This window comes from Mixophyes fleayi, chromosome 7 (genome assembly GCF_038048845.1).
Source record: "Mixophyes fleayi isolate aMixFle1 chromosome 7, aMixFle1.hap1, whole genome shotgun sequence".
In the NCBI taxonomy this organism is placed as follows: Eukaryota; Metazoa; Chordata; class Amphibia; order Anura; family Limnodynastidae; genus Mixophyes; species Mixophyes fleayi.
In genome coordinates, this window is record NC_134408.1 from 29,892,356 (window position 1) to 29,915,654 (window position 23,299).

Genomic DNA, 23,299 nt, shown 5'->3' on the forward strand with positions numbered 1-23,299 from the left:
GAGTGCGGGAAGAAACCGGAGCACCTGGAGGAAACCCACGCAAACATGGGGAGAACATACTAACTCCACACAGATAAGGCCATGGTCGGGAATTGAACCCGTGACCTCAGTGCTGTGAGGCAGAATTGCTACCACTAAGCCACCGTGCTGGCCATAATGTCCCATCAAGGATGGATACCACCTTTTGGGACATTAACACTTCCTTGTATATCACAGTTCAGTACAGGTACTGTAAAGCAAAATCTCCAATCTCCAGGTGTGATAGGAAAGGAGATGACGGGTGTTGGAGTGGTGGCGCAGGTTGCGGCATCCCAGAACTGTGCTGATGTTATCCATTTATTTATATTAGGGCATTGATGCTCATTTTACTTTTATTAGCAGGATAAGCTCCATTATTCCGTCTGGAATTGCACTTTGTAATACACACATTATTTATATTGCATTTCTTTCGAACATTGGCAGAATAACTTTATGCTGTATCATTACATTTTGTATTGTATAAAACTGCACAACTGGTGGAGTGCCAGGTGCCAATATATAAAATGTAATTTGTATTAATGGGTTAAGCGCTTCGGGGCACACCTTATTAGTCGTATGTACCTAGGATAGGGACACTATCCAAACCCCAGAAGCTGCATTATCCATTGGGCCACATGTAATTTCATTTGCTCTTTAGTAACGCACTCTACACCTTTATAGGAACAGCGCAGAGTTATTTCTATTTCATATCCTATGTATGGCTGACAGATTTGAACTGTGTTTTAGTAGTTATTTTCTGCATGTCATAGAAACCAAACATACTTTAATTTCATAGGTTGAGCTCTAACTACAGTAACACTAATACACTTGAGTTTCCTACTCCATGGGGCAGCTACAGGGGACGTCCATCCTGACAATAATAATGGCAGCCAGATTAATTCTCTCCGATCAGTCAACCCATTCATGGTATTTACTCAGTGCTCTACATAGATCGCTTTGTGCAAGAATGGCATGTAATTCATTTTCAGTCTAGTTACTGAGCTAGCCATCACCTCACTGTGGAATATCCTTAGCCTAATTAGATTTCTTTTCTTAAGAGGTTTGCATTTGTCACTTGGTATTATTGTTTCATTGATATTTTGTCATACTTTTCAATGCAATACATCTGGGAGTCCAATCGGCAATCCCTATTTGATTTAGGGTCTCTGTATACTAACGCTGCGCTCTGGCCCAACCCTTCCGACCCTTGTGCGCTGCGCTCTGGCCCAACCCTTCCGACCCTTGTGCGCTGCGCTCTGGCCCAACCCTTCCGACCCTTGTGCGCTGCGCTCTGGCCCAACCCTTCCGACCCTTGTGCGCTGCGCTCTGGCCCAACCCTTCCGACCCTTGTGCGCTGCGCTCTGGCCCAACCCTTCCGACCCTTGTGCGCTGCGCTCTGGCCCAACCCTTCCGACCCTTGCGCGCTGCGCTCTGGCCCAACCCCTCTGACCCTTGCGCGCTGCGCTCTGGCCCAACCCTCTGACCCTTGCGCGCTGCGCTCTGGCCCAACCCTCTGACCCTTGCGCGCTGCGCTCTGGCCCAACCCTCTGACCCTTGCGCGCTGCGCTCTGGCCCAACCCTCTGACCCTTGCGCGCTGCACTCTGGCCCAACCCTCTGACCCTTGCACGCTGCGCTCTGGCCCAGACCTTTCAGACCCTTGCGCGCTGCGCTCTGGCCCAGACCCTCTGACCCTTGCGCGCTGCGCTCTGGCCCAACCCTCTGACCCAACCCTCTGACCCTTGCGCGCTGTGCTCTGGCCCAACCATCCGGCCTCTTGTGCGCTGGAGATGACATAACCAATTGTGAGAGGATGTGCAATACTGCACTGCTAATAATAGAAAACTAAAGCACCTCTTCATTTACTGCAGTTTTAGGTAGTCAACTTTAGAGAAACCTCATGGTAATTTCCATATAATATGCACATAGTGTATTACATGGAGAAATCCATCGTAAAAATTCTAAACATTTCTATACATAGTTTCAGCTGCCCCATCCAGTAGTGTTAGTTCTGCATCTCATGCAAATATCTGTCTTTCAACAGTGTCCTCTGAGAACCTTCTCTACGGTTGTCTTGCCTGGCCCTCTTCATTGCTACGTTGCTATGGGCGTGACGGCTGCCCCAGCCAATCACAATGTAGTTTGGTAAAGGGGTTTAGATTACTGTACCATGGAGATGGCTACCAGGGGCAACTGTCTAGTGTAAGTGAGAACTCTGCAAGGCACAAACAAATGTATACATCTCTGTGCTGTGCATCTAACAGAACATTAAGAGCTATAAAATGTTTTTGTTGATAAATTAATATTTTTGGATGAACATTTTTAAAATGTACTTGGTGCCTAAACATAATAGTGGCAGCCATTTTTAGGCTAGAACCATGATATTGCACCCTATAAACTAGAATCCATATACATCTAAAGAGATGTGAATCACTTTGTGCCTCATGCCTCATTTATTTTATTAGTCCCTAACTGTTTAATAAGCAACATTCCCATAATGGTCCAGCCTCCCCTTCCCCATAATGGCGCTCTCCACTCTGTGTACAAGCCAGTATACTTTAAATAAAACTTCCTTTTTGCCAAAAGCAACAAACTATTTTCTCTAATTTGTGCATGATTTGTTTTCAGGCGCCACAATACCTGAACATTCATTCAGTGATGACTTATTTCACTTTTACGCTGCAGATGCAGCAGCAACAAGAACATTTTCATGTGCAAATATTAGTTTCAGATTTGTTCGGCTGTTGAAAAGAATAATAGATCCATAGGAAATGTCTCATTTTACGCGCCAGCCCTATTTTTGTGGATATTAGTTTCTCTTCCCTCCCACGTCCAATCAGACTTCACTTGTTTCCTCTTTTCTAGTTCATAAAAATGGTTTAGATGTTGAATGAAATAAAAAGAAAAATCCCAGAACATGGGGAGGTTTGTATGGAGCGGTCTTTGTGAGACGCATAAACGTCATGTCTGAACATGCTCTTCTGACGTTGCGATCAGGAGTTGTCTTATAATTCTGTTACATTATGCAGCATATCCTTGTCATTACTTAGTCTTGATTGAGCATTGTGCTACTGTTTCAACAGGGAGAAGAGCTGCATTTTGTGACAATTTAATAAGTCTAGTTTAACTCTTCTGTTGCCTGTGTTATTATAACCACTTCAGCAGTTATTTAAAGGCTAACTCGACTAGAAAATGTATGTATGGTATATGTTTTAAAAGCTTAATCCCTTTGGGCCATTTATTTGCAATAGCTATATATCTGGTATCAAACATTGGTACAATCGTGATTAGCGTGTTTGCAACAGATCTTCTGTGCTTCACAATTTATACATAACACGGGAATGGATGTGCAGGCCCACCTTGACATGTTATTGTCACAGCAATCGCTCTTGTTTCTGACGCAACTTGGAAAGATATCAAAACTGCATGTTTGAACCCACTGGTGACACCAAGGATCCTGTATTCTGAGTATGGAAACCAATTCTGCATGCAAAGGGTGGAGGAGCTCTACTAGAGAATACTTCTAACTAACTTCTAATGCCAGGCACTTACTCTTCATGTATATGTGCTCCCTCTTTAAAGTACAGGTTTAGATATTAGTGCGGTATAACTGGTCCATACGTGAGAATAAATCTTATAAATAGGATATATTTTCCTTTACAACTTTGTTATTCCACAATTGTCTTCTACCCCTTTTAGCTGGTTATTGGTTTTAAAGGTGGGAAGGAGGCAGGTTGAGCTGACACTCTTGTAGTTTATGAATAATGAAGGCACCCTGGCAATGTAGGAGAAGTATTTTGGGATTTCTTTGTTCCACTAAATATTTGGACATACTGTTTGTTTTCTTCTTTTCTAGAAATGATGTTTATATTTTCGTTCTTTGTGTGTCATTTGCAGACACATTAGACCAAGGATCAGGGAACTTTTTTACCTTTTACCCCCAAATATATTTAGATACGCCGACATTACCCCCTTGATTTGAAAGGAAGGAAATCATATATTATTAATTATTGGAATTCAAAATTTTATTGAATCTATTCAAAATGTCTTTGAAAGCTTCAACTTCAAAACTTCAGGTTTCGGAGAAATGATGTTGCTTCATTTTTGATACGGGAGCATCAATTTTGGGGCATTTTGAGGTCAGAGCAATTGTATTTGGATACAGTCTTCAGCGTCCATTCGATTTCTCTGCTTTGTTTTTATGTTCGTTAGAGTGGAAAATCCTTGTTCGCAAAGGTAGGTTGTTGCAAAAGGCAGCAACTTTTTGACTGCCTCCTCATGTGCAATTTTGAATGCCTTTGCAGCTGTTGACATCCAAAACTATGACAGATCTGCTTTGTTTTCAAATGCAATACGTGCTTCATTATTGTATCGAAGCTCAAGGAGTGCTTCTGCCAACCCTTGAGGCTCTTCTGGTACAACAGCAATTTCACAATTAAAGGGGTCTACAATCCAACCGATAGCATGTGAATCAGCAGCATTACCCCCAGGAATTTCATTTTTACCCCATTTGGGGTAATTTACCCCTGTTCCCTGACCACTGCATTAGACCATTGATAGCTTACCAAAGAAACAGTTCAGTGGAAGGCTGGAGTTCACTCCATTTGTATACATAGAGAACAACTGCTAATAGAACAAGCACTATGTGAGCACTACAGCCAGCAGTGTGTGTTAGACCACTGACCACCAGTCTGACCAGTCCTGGCAGGTGTGGGCAAATACCGCCAACATTTTTTCAATATTATTGCAAAGTATTGCATATGCCTCCCACCCGGCTACTTCTTAATGTCATCCAACTGGCAAAACTTTCTGGTCAGAACACTGATGTTTGGAATAATAGGAGGATAAATTTAATTCCCGCAGTCCCTGGTATGCAGTATATGTTATTTACCGTCCCCTCTCTTTCATGATTTATTAAGAGCTACTTCCACTTCCCATACCAGCATGTAGACTGGCAGAGATAAAGGGATTTTCATAGCATTTAATTATGGTCAATCCAGCAATTTATGAACCACCCACGGAGCGTTTACTGCTCAGTAATTAGAAAACCCCCCATCTCCATGATGGTTTATTGCAGTCCCTCTCTTTGTGGTGGTCACTAGCACCCACTGTTAAATACAAACAAAGACTGGCACTTTATGAGATGAGAGAAGGGTTGAGGTGACCATTACTACAAAATTGTAATTAATGTAGACTTTCATCCACAGAGCTTCACCACAGTATCCCTGTTGTTGGCAGACGTTGAAGAGTTTCCCGTTGTAGACTTGGTCAATTAGAAATTGTGAGATTGTACAGTTTTTTCCATTGCACTGAAATGATCAGATATTTGTCCTTTCTTAAATCCACATTACACACTGCAGTTACTATGTGTATCCCTGATGGCTGCAGGCCTAGAGCCCTGGCATGGAGATTTCAGGAACTGGCTTGTTACACTTAGGTAGCCACTTACGTAATATGGAAAAGATTTCCCTGGCCACTGATTAGTATACCGGTGTCCTGCAGCCCTTTCCTAAAGAGACGTGGTAGCAAGGAATTCTCCATTGACACATAGCTACTATGAGCCAGAGTATCTGATGGCAGATGTAGGTCACTCTTGTAGTCTCGTTACAATAGTATGCAAGTTTTCAGAGTTCTTTTTGTTACTTATTTCCTCTGTTACCAACAGCATTTTATCTGTGTATGCACATACAGCAGGTACATATACGATTGATGTGTCTTCCTAATTAGACAACCATCGTTCTGACGACTGTTTGTTTTTTCCGTCGCACGGGTATCTGTGCTTCAGAAATCAAAATGCTGAAGTGTCATAAAACAGCTAACATACTGTGTTGTATTTCCCTTGAGATAACATTCAGCGCTGATGTAGTGTGTTTTCAAGTTGGAAATTGATAAGGCTGCTAAATGATCTTCTCATCTTTTACAATAAAACAACTGCCATGAACTTCTCTGGAGAATACAGATAGGGACTATCCGGTTCGGGAGCACGTGCACTAGTGTGACACTGACATAACGAGCAGTCACTTATTTACAGACAGGATTTGAGGAGGGGAGTCTGCAAAGCAAGATGTGTTCCTACTTTTATCCCCTCCTTATTTCTCCTCTTCTTTTCCTTTCTCAAAAGATGCTTGTTATCAGTGTTTATGATAGAGCATGAAGCTCCTATATCCAGCATTTAAGATAAATCTCTGACTTTAGAATCTAGTGATAATTTATTTGTTACTCCAACTTTGCACATGGGAAAGTATGATGACACATATCCTAAAATATAATAAGCCCTTCTTGTTTTTGAGAGTGTTTTTTTACGGTATCATTTACTTTCAGTATCTCCCCCGTTAGACCATGTTTATTAGACAATGTTCATAAGTAGCCATTAGCACAGCGCTGATCAGAAGTCATTCTCACAATTCAGGGGGCCAGCTTTATAAGAGACCCCTCCTATCTCCAGTGATGCATTTGATAAGTGCTGTTTGATTAGGGCTGCTGCTATATTTTCACTCATCGTTGCAAAAAAAATTATTTTGTGATGAAGACATTGTCTTCTGCTAATTATCTTGTAACCTTTTACTGTAAAGCTGATTAATGAAATGCAAATTGAAGACGCATCTGAGGTAGTAAATAGAAAATACTTTGGTTTATGCTCTCTGAGATGCATACATATGTCCAATATCTAAAGATGATTTATTGGGACTAAAGTTTTCTCCACGTGTTTAACATAAATCGTTCTGCAATGAAACAAGCAGTCTCTTTACTGTATTGTATTAAGATGAATGGATCCTGAATAGATTCTGAATAGATTGAGTGTACTCAGTGAAGGCGAGATGAAGTACCAGACTTTAACAGGACAGCGCCCCTAGTGGTTAGTTCATTGTGACACATTGCAGAATAATTTTTCTTGGAAATCCCAGAGAGTTATATTTGATCAAGACATACTTCTGAAATTGAGAAACATGATTTGTTTTCTTAACCAGTACAAGTTGTACAAAATAGATATGGGTTTTAGAATAAATAACATAATATATTGCTTTGTTTTTATGAGACAATGATAGATTTACAGTTTTCTAGAGGGTTTTTTTTTCCATTAGGTTAATTAGTTTCTTTTGGGGTTTTTTGTTCAGTTGCTTATTGAGAGTGTGTAATGTATGTTATGTAAATAACAGAGTTTTCATGGCACAGTAGACAATTTTATTTTTACTATTAAAGTGTTTAAAACTGCAATATATAGCTTAATAAGCAATGTGTAGGGTATTATTAAATTGAGGAAAGTCACTATGGCTGTCCATTTAAGAAAACTATACCATATTCCGACTCATATAGAAGAGGATATGTATGGGAAGCTATATAAAGTAAAACGTAGGCATGAGTGCAAATATGTGATTTGAAGTTTCTAAATTGGTGAGATTTGCAGGAGGTGTAAGTGTATTTATCAAGGTGTCTGTGTCGTGGCAGAGGGAGTGTTAGGTAGAACATGCACCCAGTTTGAGTACTGCAGACAGGCTTGCCAGTTTCATGCAAAGTAATCAGGGCAGCTGTGGTGCCTGTCATTTAAGTAAGTCTGATCCAGTAGCCAAACAGAGGGAAGCCCGTGTACACCCACAGCCTCCCTGACCAGGTACACCACTTCATGTAGCATGCCTTGCATCTGACTAGATATGTTCAGTCCTCTAGGAGACCAATCTGATCTCAGCTAGAATCTGATTGGTTTCTATAGGCGACACTTCCACTTTTTCAATCCCACAGCTTTGATACATTTACCCCCAGAAGGTTTAGAAGATCATTCCCTCTTCGATCTGCATGGGTTAAGGCTTGGTGGACGAGGGTTTTTGGATAAAAGAGAGAATCGCCACTACCCTTAAAAAGCTCCTATTTTAGGTCATATGTTACCATATCAGGTGTAAAGCCTAGTAGCCTTGGGTCATTTCCTTCACTTAACTGAATCCAGTGTGAGATTTGGCTCAGCCGAGATGTACATCTAGATATTTTCCCTCCTGATCCTATTTAAGGGAGAGTAGCTCAAACTGGAAAGTTCTTTGAATTCATGATATTGGTTGTTCTCTTGACTGATGGGAGGAAAGGTCTTGGTACGTCCACCCAACCCAACCCCATTTAATCCAAAAACGTCACTTCCAGTAATTATATATTTTTGAAGACATGTTATCCAGGGATGGATTTCTAATAAAATATAATATTAGTGACCTTTTTGTTAAGGTTTTACAGTCATAGTCCTCAATGCACTGAAGTTAGGAAGGATATTTTTTGCATAGTAAATATAGTGGGAAATTGCATATGTTTTGAATGGCACCATTCATTGAACAATAAGCAAATAGTCACCCCCAACACACACCGTAAAATATAAAGAGTCACAATACTAAAATGGAAAGCGCATCCCATCACATCATGAATAAACTCCAAGGTCACACAAACCCTTACCTCTGTATGGTGCAGCACTGGGATTTCCATGAGCCATAGTTCCAATGCAGAATGAGGAGTCCTAGTCTTAAGACTTGGTCTTAGCCACCCACATAATAGGAGGCAATGATTGGAGAAGTAGAATCGGATACTTTCTTATACAACAGCATTATGGGCCCTAAGTAATAGTAATGTTTCAATCCAGAGACTCATAGGAAAAAAAAAATGGCACATGCACATCTTCAATGATTTTCAGCACTTTAATTACCGAAGTTTCCTGTGGACTGATTGGAAACATGAGCTTTGCCCTGAACTTCCAGCAAAACCTGTGATAGAGCAGGGGCGGATCTCAAAAAATGCTGTACCCGGGGCGATTTAGGGGGGGGGGGGGATTTAGGCCCCGCCCCTTTCTACATCATAGGCTGCCGACGGCTGCACACTATCCAGGTCCGTCCAGTCGTGACAGGCAGGGACAGTGTGCTGCCCGGCTGCTCTGATTGTGTTTAAAACACAGTCAGAGCAGCCGGGCAGCACACTGTCCCTGCCTGTCACGGCTGGACGGACCTGCACATACTGTGCAGCCGTCGGCAGCAAGTGTCTGCTGGGGGGGGGGCGATCGCCCTGGATCCGCCACTGTGATAGAGATGATGGCGTTTTCATGCACCAAAGGACAATTTTATTTTACCAGATGGAAGATGTCATGATCACAAATGTTTAGCAATTTCGTAGTGAATGTCCTTGTCGGGCCACAAGAGGAGATGATGTGAAGGGGGCACCTTGTGTGTCCTTTCTACACAGGTAGAGGAAATAATTTCTTACCAAACTGAGCCATTAATCTAGAGACTTCTCTGTGCATTCTGGCTTGCCTACTCAATGCAGGTTGCTATTCCACAGCCTATTCTATTGATCTTGCTTATCCTTTGTTAGCCCAATGTTCTCTTCTGCCTTCATCACACGCCTGTGGGTTACCTGCAGGTCTTGGTGCTCGAGTTGTTAACTTCCTTTTAGTTGTTAGATTGGTTGGACAGGCAGAGAGAGCCTCTAGTGTGCGGGTAAGTTTGTATGAGGATACTAGAGAGGTCTCTTCCTCCTGTTCAGAGCTTGTAGTGGTCTTGGGAGCATGTTGCAGACCGCCATATTGGTACACCCATCTGAACCTCTCCAGTATGTTAGTTTCCCTCTTAGCTTGTGCCATTGTGTGGGCCGGGTAGGTGAGTGCACATGAGATATGATAGCTCTCATGATTTGTTTGCTGGATAAACCCAGAAGGGAGCCCACTCGCAACAAGTCTATCTACATAGCAGGGTAGGTCAGACCCCCACTGTTGTGTTTTTTTTTTCTGTATTTTCAGTTAATAAGCGCTATGAATTCCCAAATGAATCCGTTTTGATTCCATGTTCTATTAAATATGCCAAAGTGAGTTAATTCTTTTTCTATTCACAGTATATTAAACAGATCTTGGGGGAAAAAAAAATGTACAAAATGTACCTTGATGCCTAGGTACATAGTATCTAGGATGCCTCCACCAAAATGTTGGCTCAGTCCATTAAAAACACTTCTCACTTATTGAAGTCCTGCAAATGCTCGCATAGTATCTCTGTGTGTGATACATAAAATTCTATAGGAAAGCTGAATAAATCAGTTTGCCACCTCTCCCGCTCCATTCTATTATGCTCCTTTCTCCAGACAGGTCCAACTAAGCATTTTCAATAACTGTGTGTTTGGTATCCGAAGAAAGTCCCATGTTTCTATTTTTCCGTTTTGTTTTTTTTTTATAAAAACTAAACAAAATTCTTTGACCAGTATAAGAGATGGGTTAATAACTGTGTCATTACTGTAGTATCACAGCAGTGATTCCTATCTCAGAACCTTCTTTCTCTCTCTCTCCTGAAGCTGATGTGGACACAGGCTGGCAGCCTATAATTGCTATGTTTGCTGGGGAATTGGACAGTACACTTTATGCTAAGACCCAAGACTGCAATTTAGTTGGTTTTCTAACGTTTGCTTTAATGGTCGGCCACATTCACAGACGCGCTTATCTTAGTTGCCAACATTTTAAAATATTTTCTAGAGACAATTTGCTGCTGCAACAGTGCATCTAACTAGATGCGCACAGTGCTGTCTTTACCTTGGAGCACGGCAATACCCATCGTGGCAGGTATACTGAATATCATATTCAAAATGATGAATTTGACAAGCAATGTGCACGTCAATGTACAGCCATTTCTAAGTCAATGCTTATGGGGCAAATTGGAACAACTCTTTTTATTTAAAAACACGTCGTGTTTTTAGTATGGTATTGCTAAAAGTTATAATGAATAGGATATTGGGGGACTTTAAGAAAGATAAATACACTATGATTAGTAGTTAGTGTATGTGTTTGCAGTATGCAATACGTTTGGTTGCCTATGTTTCACTATACTTTTATACATGTTGGCAAACTGGATAGTGCGCACACTTGGAGATGAGTGTGTGGAGCCCCCTAGAGGGGCATGCCTTATCTCTACCGAAAAATATAGTACAAAAATATCCATATATCCTAATTGAGATGTACTTTAGTACTCATAATAAAACTTAACTTAAATCTTGCCAATACAACATCACTGATTTAATAAAACGTCCCTGTGTAATGCCACTACTTAACAGGGCATGACATGAGATCGGCCATTTTGAGAGCACATGCTAGCAAAGCATGTGGTTCTGTGGTAGCCATTTTTCTAACTGCCTGGTTTAAACCACTCAAGGTATATGTCTATAAAACAAGTACTGTATAACTTCTTAACACCAAACCATGTAACCAGCATATTACACAATATAGTCCGTAGTAAACTCTACAGCCAGTATTTAGCAATATTAATGCTAAACTTTAAAATAGCGCAATCTTTGTAAATATCACCTTGCCACCATATTAAATAACAAAACTGAACTTATCCCATGTAACACACACAGGGCCGGATTAACCCGAGGGCTAACTGGGCTACAGCCCAGGGGCCTCGGGCATCCAGGGGGCCCTTGAAAGTGCTCAGCATTATTGATTAGTGTTGCTGAGCACTTTCACTGCGGTCGTTTCCTGGCGCGCTGTAGTCTCCTTACTCCTCAGTAAAAAGCGTACAGCACACCGGGGAAGGACTGCAATGGCAGGAGAAGGAGGCAAGTGCCTTGGGTGGCGGCTCGGCTCACAGGGGGGGGGCCTCACCGGGGTGGGGCATGGGAGAATGGAGGCCCCCTTAGCCCAGGGTGAGTCCTGATGACCTGGGTGGTGGCTCAGTGCGAATGGGGGTCCCTGCATCTACCCGGGTCTATTGACCCAGGAATTATACCTGGCACTTTTGCAGGGTTATTCCCGGCTACCCGCCAGTGTGACTCTTTTCAACCTTGGTCTCACAGAAAGGAGATGATGAAGGGGGGGGGGGAGGGGGGGATATGGGATCTTTGTCAGTCAATCAAAGCTCCTCTTTTGATGGCTCACCCTTAGAGCCAGGGTAGACCTGGGTTTTCTATGAATAGGGTCGATCTTGGAATTTACCCGGTTCCAAGGTGCAGTGTGAACAGGGTCTGATGAGCTGGGATGCAAAACCTGGGATATTGCCAGGGCAGCAGTGTGAACATGGTATTAGTAGGAGGAGGGAAGGTCAGTCTGTCTGTGTGCTGACTACTTTGGATTGGAAGCAAAGTCTATTACAACATAAATGTGTTTGGTCTCACATCTCTCTTTAGACAAATGCTAGTATATAAAGTGGGGGAGGAGAGAAACCAGTTCTCTTATCACTGGCTACTAAGGAAGTAAAATGTAATTTATTATATATATATATATATATATATATATATATATATATATATATATATATATATCCGCTTAAGACTGTATTATTATTAGGAAGCCGCATAAACTACATGACTACATACTACAGTGTAGGTATATACAATATACACGTAGCCTTGGGTATATTCCCATCATCAGGTCTGTGTACATACGAGCTAGGGTTTTCTATAGGAAGCAGCAAAGACAGACACAGGGCAATCCCGCAAATGACGTCTGTGTACTTATGTCTATATATAGGCAGTACGGTTCTTCTGTCACACTCTGAGAACCATAGAGCTGCCAATGACATTTTGCTGTTTTATTAACAGCTGTAAATAAACAGAAACAGAGATGCGGGGTTGTCAGCTGCCTCAATTAATTGACCAAGTATTATTTTTATTATGGCAGTCAATTAGCAAATGGAATAATTAACTATGTAATTGAACACTAATTACATTCTACGCATGAAGGTAATCTGTTTCATTTAGTGCTGATGTCATTTCCTGAATGCTGAGTTAAGGCCCCCGCACTTAGCTCTGTGCTGAGGTTAGCAGTATTTGTTCAAGCTCTCCGAGTGATTCGTGACTTCCCACAACAAATGAAACTTTACTTAATGACTACAATACCCTCTATGAAATCAATTAAATGGCTCTCTCTGAGCTTCCCTTAAATTAATATGTATTCAATTAGCAATGCAACTAATGTAGTGTAATGTGGAATGTATTACCGCCAAGAAATCACTCTGGTGCAATTCCTTGTCACGCTTGGATTATTTTTTACAGATTGTTGTGTTACAGATCATCTTTAGTGCGATGCATGGCTTCATTATCTGTTTAATGTGCTGCTCACAGTGCTCAGGACTGTTTTAAAGGCATTTTGCACTTAAAATCCCTACGAGAAGCACCTCATTGTACTATAAACTGATATCGCAGTTAACACGTGAGCGTAATCCAGGGCAGCACACAGGGAGCCTGGGAATACAGATATGGAAACTTCATCATATGAAATCTTTATGCCCTCAGGAAGGTGGCATGTCTGATAAGTGGTATTCCCAGAATATGTTTATATTCTAATATGTTTATTCTACCCATACAAGTACATTTCACAAATAACCCTATAACTTATTTTGTCTGGCCAGACACTAGAAAATTCAATAAATTCCATGTTAAGATATGAAGATTGCAGAAAAGCAAACTGGACTGTGTTCATAGACAACTCATTTATTGATGGTTTAGATTTAAAGCTGCATTACCACCTAAGTAAATAAAAAATATGTTAAGGTACATTTTCCCTAGGTGGAGCCCCAGGGACTGCAGCTAATGTTCTGAGTTAGTACATAATGACAGAGGAAAGAGGGGCGTTGGGGGATTGTGCTGTGATTGAGCATGTGGAACAGAGTGGTGTCCCAAAGCCTCTCTGCTCAGGGCATCATGTGTCATGTGACGGGTTGCATAACACATTGATACCGGGCAAACTGGATGTAATTAATAGCGGCTTAAACAAAAACAGACCAGAATGACAGGATGGGACCGCCTATGCCACCCTGTCTGTTTTTGCTGGGAACTGGCTGGGCTTAATTTGCCAACATTACCTTTCGTTATCCCAAATGAGTTGCATGTAAGTGTATTTGCATGATGTAAAGATGTGTCTTGGTCTAAAATTCACGCCCTGTGCATGTGCGCAGCTTGAGTCCATAGTTAGTGTTCCACTTATTTTGCGATTGGAGAGGCGGTTTAGGGGCGCTAGCGTGCAGATGCAAGGTACTTACACCCCTTTGAGATGCATCTTATTGGGTTACACAGATCTTGTAATATGTTAACTACAACATGTAAATTTTAGACCTACATAATTTGGGTGCAAATTTTAGAGATAATGAGGATTGTCGCATCTTTGGTCAATCTACCTATAAGCTCATTTTATAGTTGCAGATCTTTGAGGGTTGTGTTGAAATCCAACGGAGGTCCATTGTGCATTCCATTTGTAAGGGCATACAGAGGACAGGAGAACTTTTACTGATGGCCCATATTAAACTAAAATTGCTACTTGTGGGTCGCACCAAATTATTTTTGACATGCAAATCCCAGTACTTCCCTGGTAGATCATGCCAATCCGTTGTAGCCAAGTTCAAGAACACTGACTTGTCCAACATTGGCATTGAGACTCAATGACTAAATAGATCCTTTTGAACAAAATCTGAAGACCTCTATAAACTGTAAGGTAGCTGTGATTCGTTTGTGTCACTTAAACAGCTCATCAAACGGAAAAGGCTTTGGAAGCCCTATTGTAAGAAGACAACTGTTTACAATATGTTCCTGTTGTAGCCCCCTCACTTAAGTCTGTACCACATAGCCAAATAAACTTTCTTCTCTGCCTCCAGGTTAGGTGGTAATTAGTGATCAGCTTGTAAAGTCGTAGGTCATGGAGGAGTTAGAATTCCAAGCACATAATTATAATCATTAATTGGCGATTCAGTCTGATGTTGACAGCTCCATCTTTACCGGATCTGAATTTAAGATGTGTCCCTGTGAGTTATGGCAGAATCATTTATAATACATGGAAATAAGTTCTTTAATCCTCAATTTCCATTATATATTCTGTTTAAAGCCTGTAATATACATTTTTGTTTTAAGAGAACTTCAAGTGCTTTGTGGAGCAAATGTCATTGAAGGAACTAGAATGAGCTAATGTGGCGGTCTGTGAATTTCATCCAGATCTCCCATCTGTGTCAGTGGAATGTTGACATACCTGTATTAGAGCGTAATCAAGGGCTTTAAATCTAGTTAGTCTGATGGATTAATATAGTTTTTTCAGTGCTAAAGTAAAGGCACTGGGGCAGGAGGTTTGGTGTACTTAAGGCGAGGTGGGAACCTCAACTCTGTTTCTTCTAGATTTTTGCCCCTTCAGACAAGATTTCCGCCTTGCCATGTATGGTCTTAGCGGGTTCATAAGGATACGTCTCTGTAAATAGATGGTCCACTGACTTCTCTGTCATTGTTATACATAGCATGAATAGTCCTGTGATGGCTTCCACTGGGAACAAGAGCACTGATTAAATACCCAGACAGTTTTGTAATATTAATATTGACAGGCAGCAAGTAACAATATCACTTAAAGGTTACTTATAGCTTTATAATTATAGGTTTGAAAAGTGACCACCCTTACTTGGCTCTCGTCCTTGGAACTTCTTTCCCTGCACAGCTGGGGTCATGTTTATGTTGGACCTCTACAAGCAGAGTCCTAGGCCAACCTCCTACTCTTGTTATTGTGCTGCTTCAGGCCGGGGGTGCTATGATTCCATGACTAATGGCAATGGGACCTCGAACATCATTGGCCTAAATTGGCTCAATGAATATAGATCTAAAAATGTACCCTTGCAGCCAAGAGGAGTGCCACGGGGGAACCGTAGTTCCGGTCTAGGGGGTTCAAGAGGAGTGGGGTTACTTTACAAAGATAGAAGATATCAAGGTGGAATTAGCATTTAACTTACAAATTTTGCCTGTCTTTATAAATGTCTAGGACAATACGACCCCCATCATCTTATCCGCCTTTAATTTCTTTTTCTTCTACTAAAGCGGCTTCTGTGATGTTACACGCTGAGGGATAATTTGGGAAGTATTTATCATGTAGCTCTTTAATAAACAGGCACATCAAGCGACATTTATTGGTTACATTTCCAGGTCAATCAAAATTGATTATGTATTTTTAGGTAGGTCGATTAGTACGTTGATGTCGCTGTATGTTAATGATCTGATCTGACAAGGTGAATTGGGGCTCGGGAAGCCTGTCCTATTTGTACGTCGATAGTCCACTAAGACAGACATGGCCTGGGTTTGATTGCTTACTAATTGCACATTTGCATCTGCATTGAAATGGCCTAAACAATTACACCTGTGAGTGTTGTAAGAGAACATGCAAAGAATAGCGATTCCTCCTTATAAATCTGCATTACAAATCAGACCTGTGCTTGTTTGCTATGTATTAAATGTTTCATGATTGTTTCTGAGCTATCCCTGTTTTCTACAGGTCCAATAAAAGCCATCAGATTGGTACTAACCCTCTGGGGGCTCGTTCACACACACAAGGGCTGAGTCATTAGGGGGAGCAAGGCAAAAAAAAAAGGAGTAAATTTGATCCGAGACAAACCATGCTGCAATGGAAGGTCTTGTAAAGAATTTGAGGGTGAAAATGTAATGTTGAGAAGAGTGTTATTTAATGAATTTACTGATTTCATTTTCTGCCACAACTGCTTAATCTGTGCAGGACGTTAGTTCTACCTAAGTGGGTGCCTCATTCTCCAGGCTCTGATGTGATCCTTCTCTGCCTGAAAACAGGTGAAGATTCATCAGTGTCATTTCGTATTGTAATAATTGTGACTTCAAATAAAATCTCTTGTTAGACAAATGGCTTTAGCACTCTATATAGAGTATAAAGGAGACCGGTTCAGTATTCCTTCTCTTAGCTTAAAAATGTAAAGTTTTGCCACTGAATCATTAAATAGATAAATGTAACCTTGTCAGATAGCAAGTCTTTATGTAACGTTATATGTGCTTATTCTGTTTTCTCTTTTCCATTCTCTACTATATGTGTCGTCTCTCTCTCTTCTCCTAATGCATATGCATTTTCTTTGCACTTTTCATGTTTTAGGACGGACCCATGTTGTTACAAAGAAGTCTATGTGATGTCCTGCACATGTAACCTGTATATATCTCTCAGTGGTCACACATCAGTGACCTAAGAATAACAGGTGCAGAACCCTAGTGTCCTGTCTGGTAATTCTTAGTTCCGTGAGACACTTATGTTAGACTATTGTAGCCAGTAGAATAATGCAAAAAAATACAAGCATCCCATGTTATTTTAATGTGTGGGTTAAAATATAATTAAAATGTTATCCCCCATTGCTTAGCTTTAACTTCTATTTTAAGACTGTTTCATCACAACTCAATTTTACGTGACCCGTGGCATACTGCCCACGTTTTAAGACGGAAGTTCTAGGCATGCCACGGTGGGATGTTGTATGTTGCAACATGACGTGGCCTCAAACATCCAATATATCCGATCTAGTCCTGTGACGTACAGAAGCTTGCTGACACACTGTCCTAATGTAACATGAGTTCCATTGTACACACTTATTTTAAAACTCATTTAAGCAGGCATCTATTCCTTTGCATGCAGTATAAAGGTTTAAATATAAAGTGAGAAACTAATCTGTCGTCCAACTAAAGGCCAGACAGTATAGCGTATTTCCTTTACAAGATGCTTATTTTTTGTTTTATTTCTGTAGAGATTGACACTGCTTCTGTGTATTATTTAATTTTTACATAAAAGTAATTTATACCTGGGGGAAAAAAAAAAATAATGCTTTTAAATTCAAAAGATGAAAATGGTTATTTTAAAAGCCCACATGAGAAGCATCTGTTCATATGTATGTATGTGACAACGGCTTTATGTCTGCTGAGTTATATCGGCTCTATTTCTGTGTTCGCTTATTACAATGATGGTGCTTTTCCAAGGAGATATTTCTGTTCTGTAATTATGGAACTGAGAGTGAAGAGGAATGGATGGAAGATGATGGAAATGTGTTTAGCCTGTTTGTGATAAAGTATTATAAGAACACAAATGTAAAGGAGTTATGTTGTCCCGTGTTTCTGTGGCTTTCCTCGTGGTGCTCTGATTTCCTCCCACAGTCCATACATACTGGTGGCTTTACTGACTTCTGATAAAAATGGACTGTAGGGTCTATGGGTCTGTGTGGTGGGATTTAGTCCATAAGCTCCTATGGGAAAGCGACTGATGAATGACTACATATTCCCTGTGGAGTGCTGTGTAATTTGATTGATGGTATATAAATAAACTATAATAGTAAAATGCTTTGCTGCTAAGGGGGCACTTTCTTTTTTCCATCCAAGTCACAAACTCTTGATGTGAAATAGGTTTCGTATTCTGCTGTATTTGTGGGAGACTGGTGATTTTCAAGGTCTCAAACTACTTTTGAATAGATTATTGTGCCTTTATTTGGACCTCATCTATTGTAGATGAATGCAGCAATACAATGTGTCTGGCTGTTACCCTGCCGCTAGTGCAGGGACTGATAAGTGCCTATATTAGTGCATGTGTCACTCTGCTTTTCTGCCGTCTTAGAATTTGCTATGGAGGTGCTTTTGATAAACTGGGAATACATAATGAAAATATCCTCAACTGAAGCTGCTGATAACGCTTTGTAAGCTCCTATTGTCTAATGCCAGAAATTAACTTTCAATTAAAGCAGACTTGAAATGTATTTGTGAACATTTCAGAGGCTTGGTAATTGGCCCAAAACTGTTTTTGTTTCTTTCCATATCGATAGAAGCCGCTTCTTTTATGTGTAGTTCAGAATCCTCATTAGACCAGAATCTTCCCGCATTACGGATCCTACTTAAAAGATAAATGGACTAGTTAAATGCACAGTAATAAAAATTAATTTGCATAGGCTCTTATTTATGGGAGGCTTTTCAATCTTGACAATAAAGCCTCGACGGAAAGAAGTACACCTAGAAGTATTTGTACAATGAGTTTTCCGATAAGATGGCTGTTTAAGTAACATAATGGATGTTTAAATTGTTTTTATCCCATTTTATTTTTAATTAATATTCTGTTTTTGGTAGACCTAAATGTATTTCATATTTTCCACTTGATCTTTTAGAAAATGTCTTTGAAGATGATGTTTCCGCATTGACGGCAATATGGCTAATAAAGGAGTTGGAATTTAAAATAATGTAAAGCATTACTTTGCATTTACGTTAGATTTGTCCTTCAAACTTACATTTCCTGATCTGTGAGCGGGACGTTATGCCGCAGGTCTCCTGCTCTGTAGTGTTAGTTTGGTATCTGCTCACCTGATGTGAGACGGAGCTCTGACTCTTTCTGTTAATGTTCCAGGTGCAGCTGTCTCAGGCGTTCGAAGAATCCGGGACACAGAAGCAAAGAGCTGAACTTGTGAGTATGACATAAACTTCAATACAGTTAATGTATTGTTGCTCTGCACCATTATGCATTTCAGCATGCTGTCACTTACTCCATCGTAGAACTTGTTTTGTCTATTACCTTTTACTCCTCCAAGCTCTTGTCTAACATTTAGTCCATGGCGAGCCTAGCCTTTACGTTTTGGCCTTTGGAGCGAGTGCCCTTTATATTTGGCCTTTGGAGCTAGTGCTATGTTTAGCCTGCAGAGCCGCGTTCCGCATGCATTTTAGCCCGCGGAGCCCCATTCCGCATGCATTTTAGCCCGTGGAGCCCCATTCCGCATGCATTTTAGCCCGCGGAGCCCCATTCCGCATGCATTTTTAGCCCGCGGAGCCCCGTTCCGCATGCATTTTAGACCGCGGAGCCCCGTTCCGCATGCATTTTAGCCCGCTGAGCCGCGTTCCGCATGCATTTTAGCCCGCTGAGCCGCGTTCCGCATGCATTTTAGCCCGCGGAGCCGCGTTCCGCATGCATTTTAGCCCGCGGAGCCCCATTCCGCATGCATTTTAGCCCGCTGAGCCGCGTTCCGCATACATTTTAGCCCGCGGAGCTGCCTTCCCCGTACATTTTAGCCCGCAGAGCGCGCAGTACATGCTTCGGTGTGCTTGCAGTCATGTAATTAGAGAGTGCACATACTTCCATCTCTTCCTGTCTATCTGATGAGCACTTCCTGTTACCCATCTGTCTCTTTACCTTTTTAAAATATGGTGTAGTGGTGAAGTACTTTTACTTTCTGAAACTGAAACCTCAGTATAAATTTTCACCAACCTAGTAAATTATAATTCTAGCTGTACACTTTATGATAATTACAAACCAAGAAACCCATTGGTTGTACTTTGTACCTAGATTAAATTACAGATATGTAAAACCTCAGATTTGCAAATGTAACCTCAACCAATTTATCTTCATTTTTCTTTTTGCAAAAGAATGATGCACTCTCGGTTAAGTGTAATTCACTGCGGTCTGATCAAGGTCGGCCCTGGGGCTTTTTAGCTGTGCGGGGGAAGAGATTGAGATGCAGAATGGAATAGATTGTACAGCCTGTTATGTTTTCATTGTCTCTCATTTAGCTTAAGGTGCATGGGTATCCCCCAGGAGCTGCGTCTTTGCTAATGGATCCTGTGTCCCAGGGAGTGAGACAGAGGATTCATTTTTCTGAAACATAACTTTCATTTGTTAGGGAGGAAAAACGGTGCTTTATAATCTAGATGGTAGATAAATTGAGTTAGGTAATTAGCCTTTCAGATTAGGAAGTGGCCCATCTTTTGTCTGTGTCTTTTTAATGACTTTAGTAACACTTTTTTTTTTTTATATTTGATAGTGGTATAGTTTTTGGTATTTTGTGACATTCTTGTGGAACTTTGTATATTTCCACTTCTGCTGTGTGGTTGGGGAATTTATTTTTGAAATCTTAATTACAATTGTACAGCGCTACGGAATATGATGGCGCTATATAAATAAATGATGATGTATTATTTAGCATTGCACATGTTAAACAGGAATAATGGAAACAACTAAACTTGTTTTATTTATTGTTTATTACAGTGTATACTTTCTTATAAATTTACACTTTTGCCAGACGTTATGTCATTCCACCCCGAGGTAAAGGCTCATCGCACCCTTTCCTTGCCAGGACAAGAGCACTAACTATACCTATAGACAGCCCCAATATAGTTACCATGTGTAATAAAATACAATGCTACTTTCCCCATGATTATATGAGGGCAGGAGTGATTGTCACCTCTTTCAGGGATGTCATACCTTAATACATATAAAGAACACTTGTTGGCATATCCTTATGCCCTGTGAGAATCGAGGTACCTGGTGGCCTGGTTCATCCCAAGTTAGCTGTCTTCTTATGAAATATTCATGGGTATAAATGCAGTGTGAATACCAGGAGCATGCTAATTGTGATCTGTGGAAAGTCTGTTGGCTATAAACACAAGGCTCTGAACAATCGCATGAGGTTAGAGCCCCAGGTCTTCAGCCCACAGGGCATCCCACACCAATAGCCAATTTAACTACTGCCCAAGGCATCAATAGCGTAATGCAGCAGTCAGAGAGGAATGGAAAACCATTTTATTGCATGTTTTCTAAATAATATTAATGTGTTAAAAGCAGTCTATCACAATTAGGCATTTGCACATGCTTTGTTTATTGTGGAATGCACACTTTAATACACAACATATGTTAAATATTGTGCTTGTCCACATTGGATCTAGTTTACATATATATTGTTTTGTTTTTTTCCTGGTTTCCTTTTATCTACTTTTTTGTTTGTTTTTTACCTTGTGTGCATTCTTAGAATGTTAAATTGTCTTCTTAAATCTCCCCAAGGTTTTTCTTTTCCTCATTTTATAATATTCCTACCGCACAGCTACCTGTGGCTTCTATAACCATGCCAGCTGCAATACAGCAGATCCGGTTTTGCCAGAGGTATGACTGGCACCTTACCGTGACTGTGAAGACTGCTGCCCTACACACAGTTTGTCGGCTAGATACAGAACATAAGCGGGCACGATTTTCATACACACTGACCTGTCCAAAATGTAAAGGGGAAAAAATCAGGTTTGTGTGCCTTTTAGAGAAGAAAAATGTGATTAAAAAGGTTTTGTTTTTTTATCATAATACAAGTTTTGGCCAAGGTAGATTCTGGGTAAATCTTATTTTTGTCAATGAACGGTAGTGGTTCTCTGTGCTCTGTTTGTTTGCTGCATCTAAGTTGGCCTAGCCAGGCAGTTGTGACTGCCGTGTCCACTCCTCCCCCCTCCCCCCCATGCTCTGACAAGTTTGATATTGCTTTTCAGCAGCCAAGTCCGGTGACTGTGTCCATGTATGGCTGCAAGTGATATGGAATAAACACCTGTCAGGCTCAATCTTACGTTGCCATTCCTCCTGGGCTTTTTATGCTATAATGCCAGTATCTTAATGACACTTTTTGCAGGCTTGTCGTTGGGTAATTAACATCAGTCAGTGGCACGTCCACAGGGGTATCGTTCCCAAGTGTTTGATTTATATATCTACTTTATATGTGCCTGCCTGTGTGGCTTAGCATACAGGATTAGAAAGGTGCATGCAAGCTGTAATTATAGCATACTCCATCTTAGAACAGCCATCGTGAAATGTGTTTTATTTCAATTAAATAGTGTGTCTTTCAACCTTTTACCACTAGCACTATGCGACCAGTTTATTAATCATAAAAACCGCAGCATGGATGCATTTAATACACCTACTTTGCTGTTCTGTACTGTTGCTCACAGATCATTGTATTTTTACACTGTCCTTTATATCATACCTCCACACTGGCCTGAATTAGGCAGGACAGTCTCACTTGCAGGAAGTTGGGAGGTATGTTCCTGTCACCCCTTGTGCATAAGGCATTTGAAGTGCAGTTTTCAGGTCCGGACGCTGGGGATGGGCAAGAGCTTTGAAAGCACGAAGCTCACCCGCTGGGGAGCCATAGCACCCCCACCCCAACATCCTGTTTTGTGTCTGCACCTCCACTGATTTACCAATGACTGCATGAGTGCTTTTACTTATTTATCCCACTTAACCGTTACAATTGGCGGATTTGTGTAGAGCAAGAGCTCTTCAACCACTATCCACAAAAATTGGTCCTCTTGCCCGTTAGGGTGAGTCTTTTTGTTTTTTTTAGCTGTAGTTCACACCAGTGATGCAAAAAAAATAACACTGAATTAAACTATTGTAATATTAAATATATAATAATGCCTTATTCCCTACATTTTAATATATCTAGTACGTATGTATCCAACATTGAAGTATTTCAAAGAATATACTTAATTCAATATTGAGTGTTAGGTTCTGTTCCTGATCCCTAGACATAAACTGTGTGCTTGACAGAGAAAGTGTTAAAGGGGCTCACAGTCTAAAAAATTAAACATGAGGCACCAAGGCAGTAAACGGTGGGTGAGCTTTTGGGGCCCCTCTGGCTCCCACTACGGTCCCAAGAAAAGCTGGTTCCTGTTAAAGCTCTTTTCGGACGTATATATAATATTGGAGCACGGTATTTTCTGAGATGGCACCTATTTACGTTTTATATCCCGCCACATCTGAAT

The 23,299-nt window shown here is 40.9% G+C and overlaps 1 protein-coding gene across 3 annotated transcripts in view; it reads left to right on the forward strand.

Moving 5' to 3' along the window:
* The window catches only part of MAD1L1 (mitotic arrest deficient 1 like 1), a 528,381-nt gene that overhangs the window by 191,390 nt on the left and 313,692 nt on the right, over window positions 1-23,299 (forward strand). For all 3 annotated transcript variants that reach the window (XM_075179556.1, XM_075179557.1, XM_075179558.1), the window contains one exon: window positions 19,140-19,196. In XM_075179556.1, coding sequence (XP_075035657.1) covers window positions 19,140-19,196 — 57 coding nt within the window. The remainder of the gene's footprint in view (window positions 1-19,139; window positions 19,197-23,299) is intronic.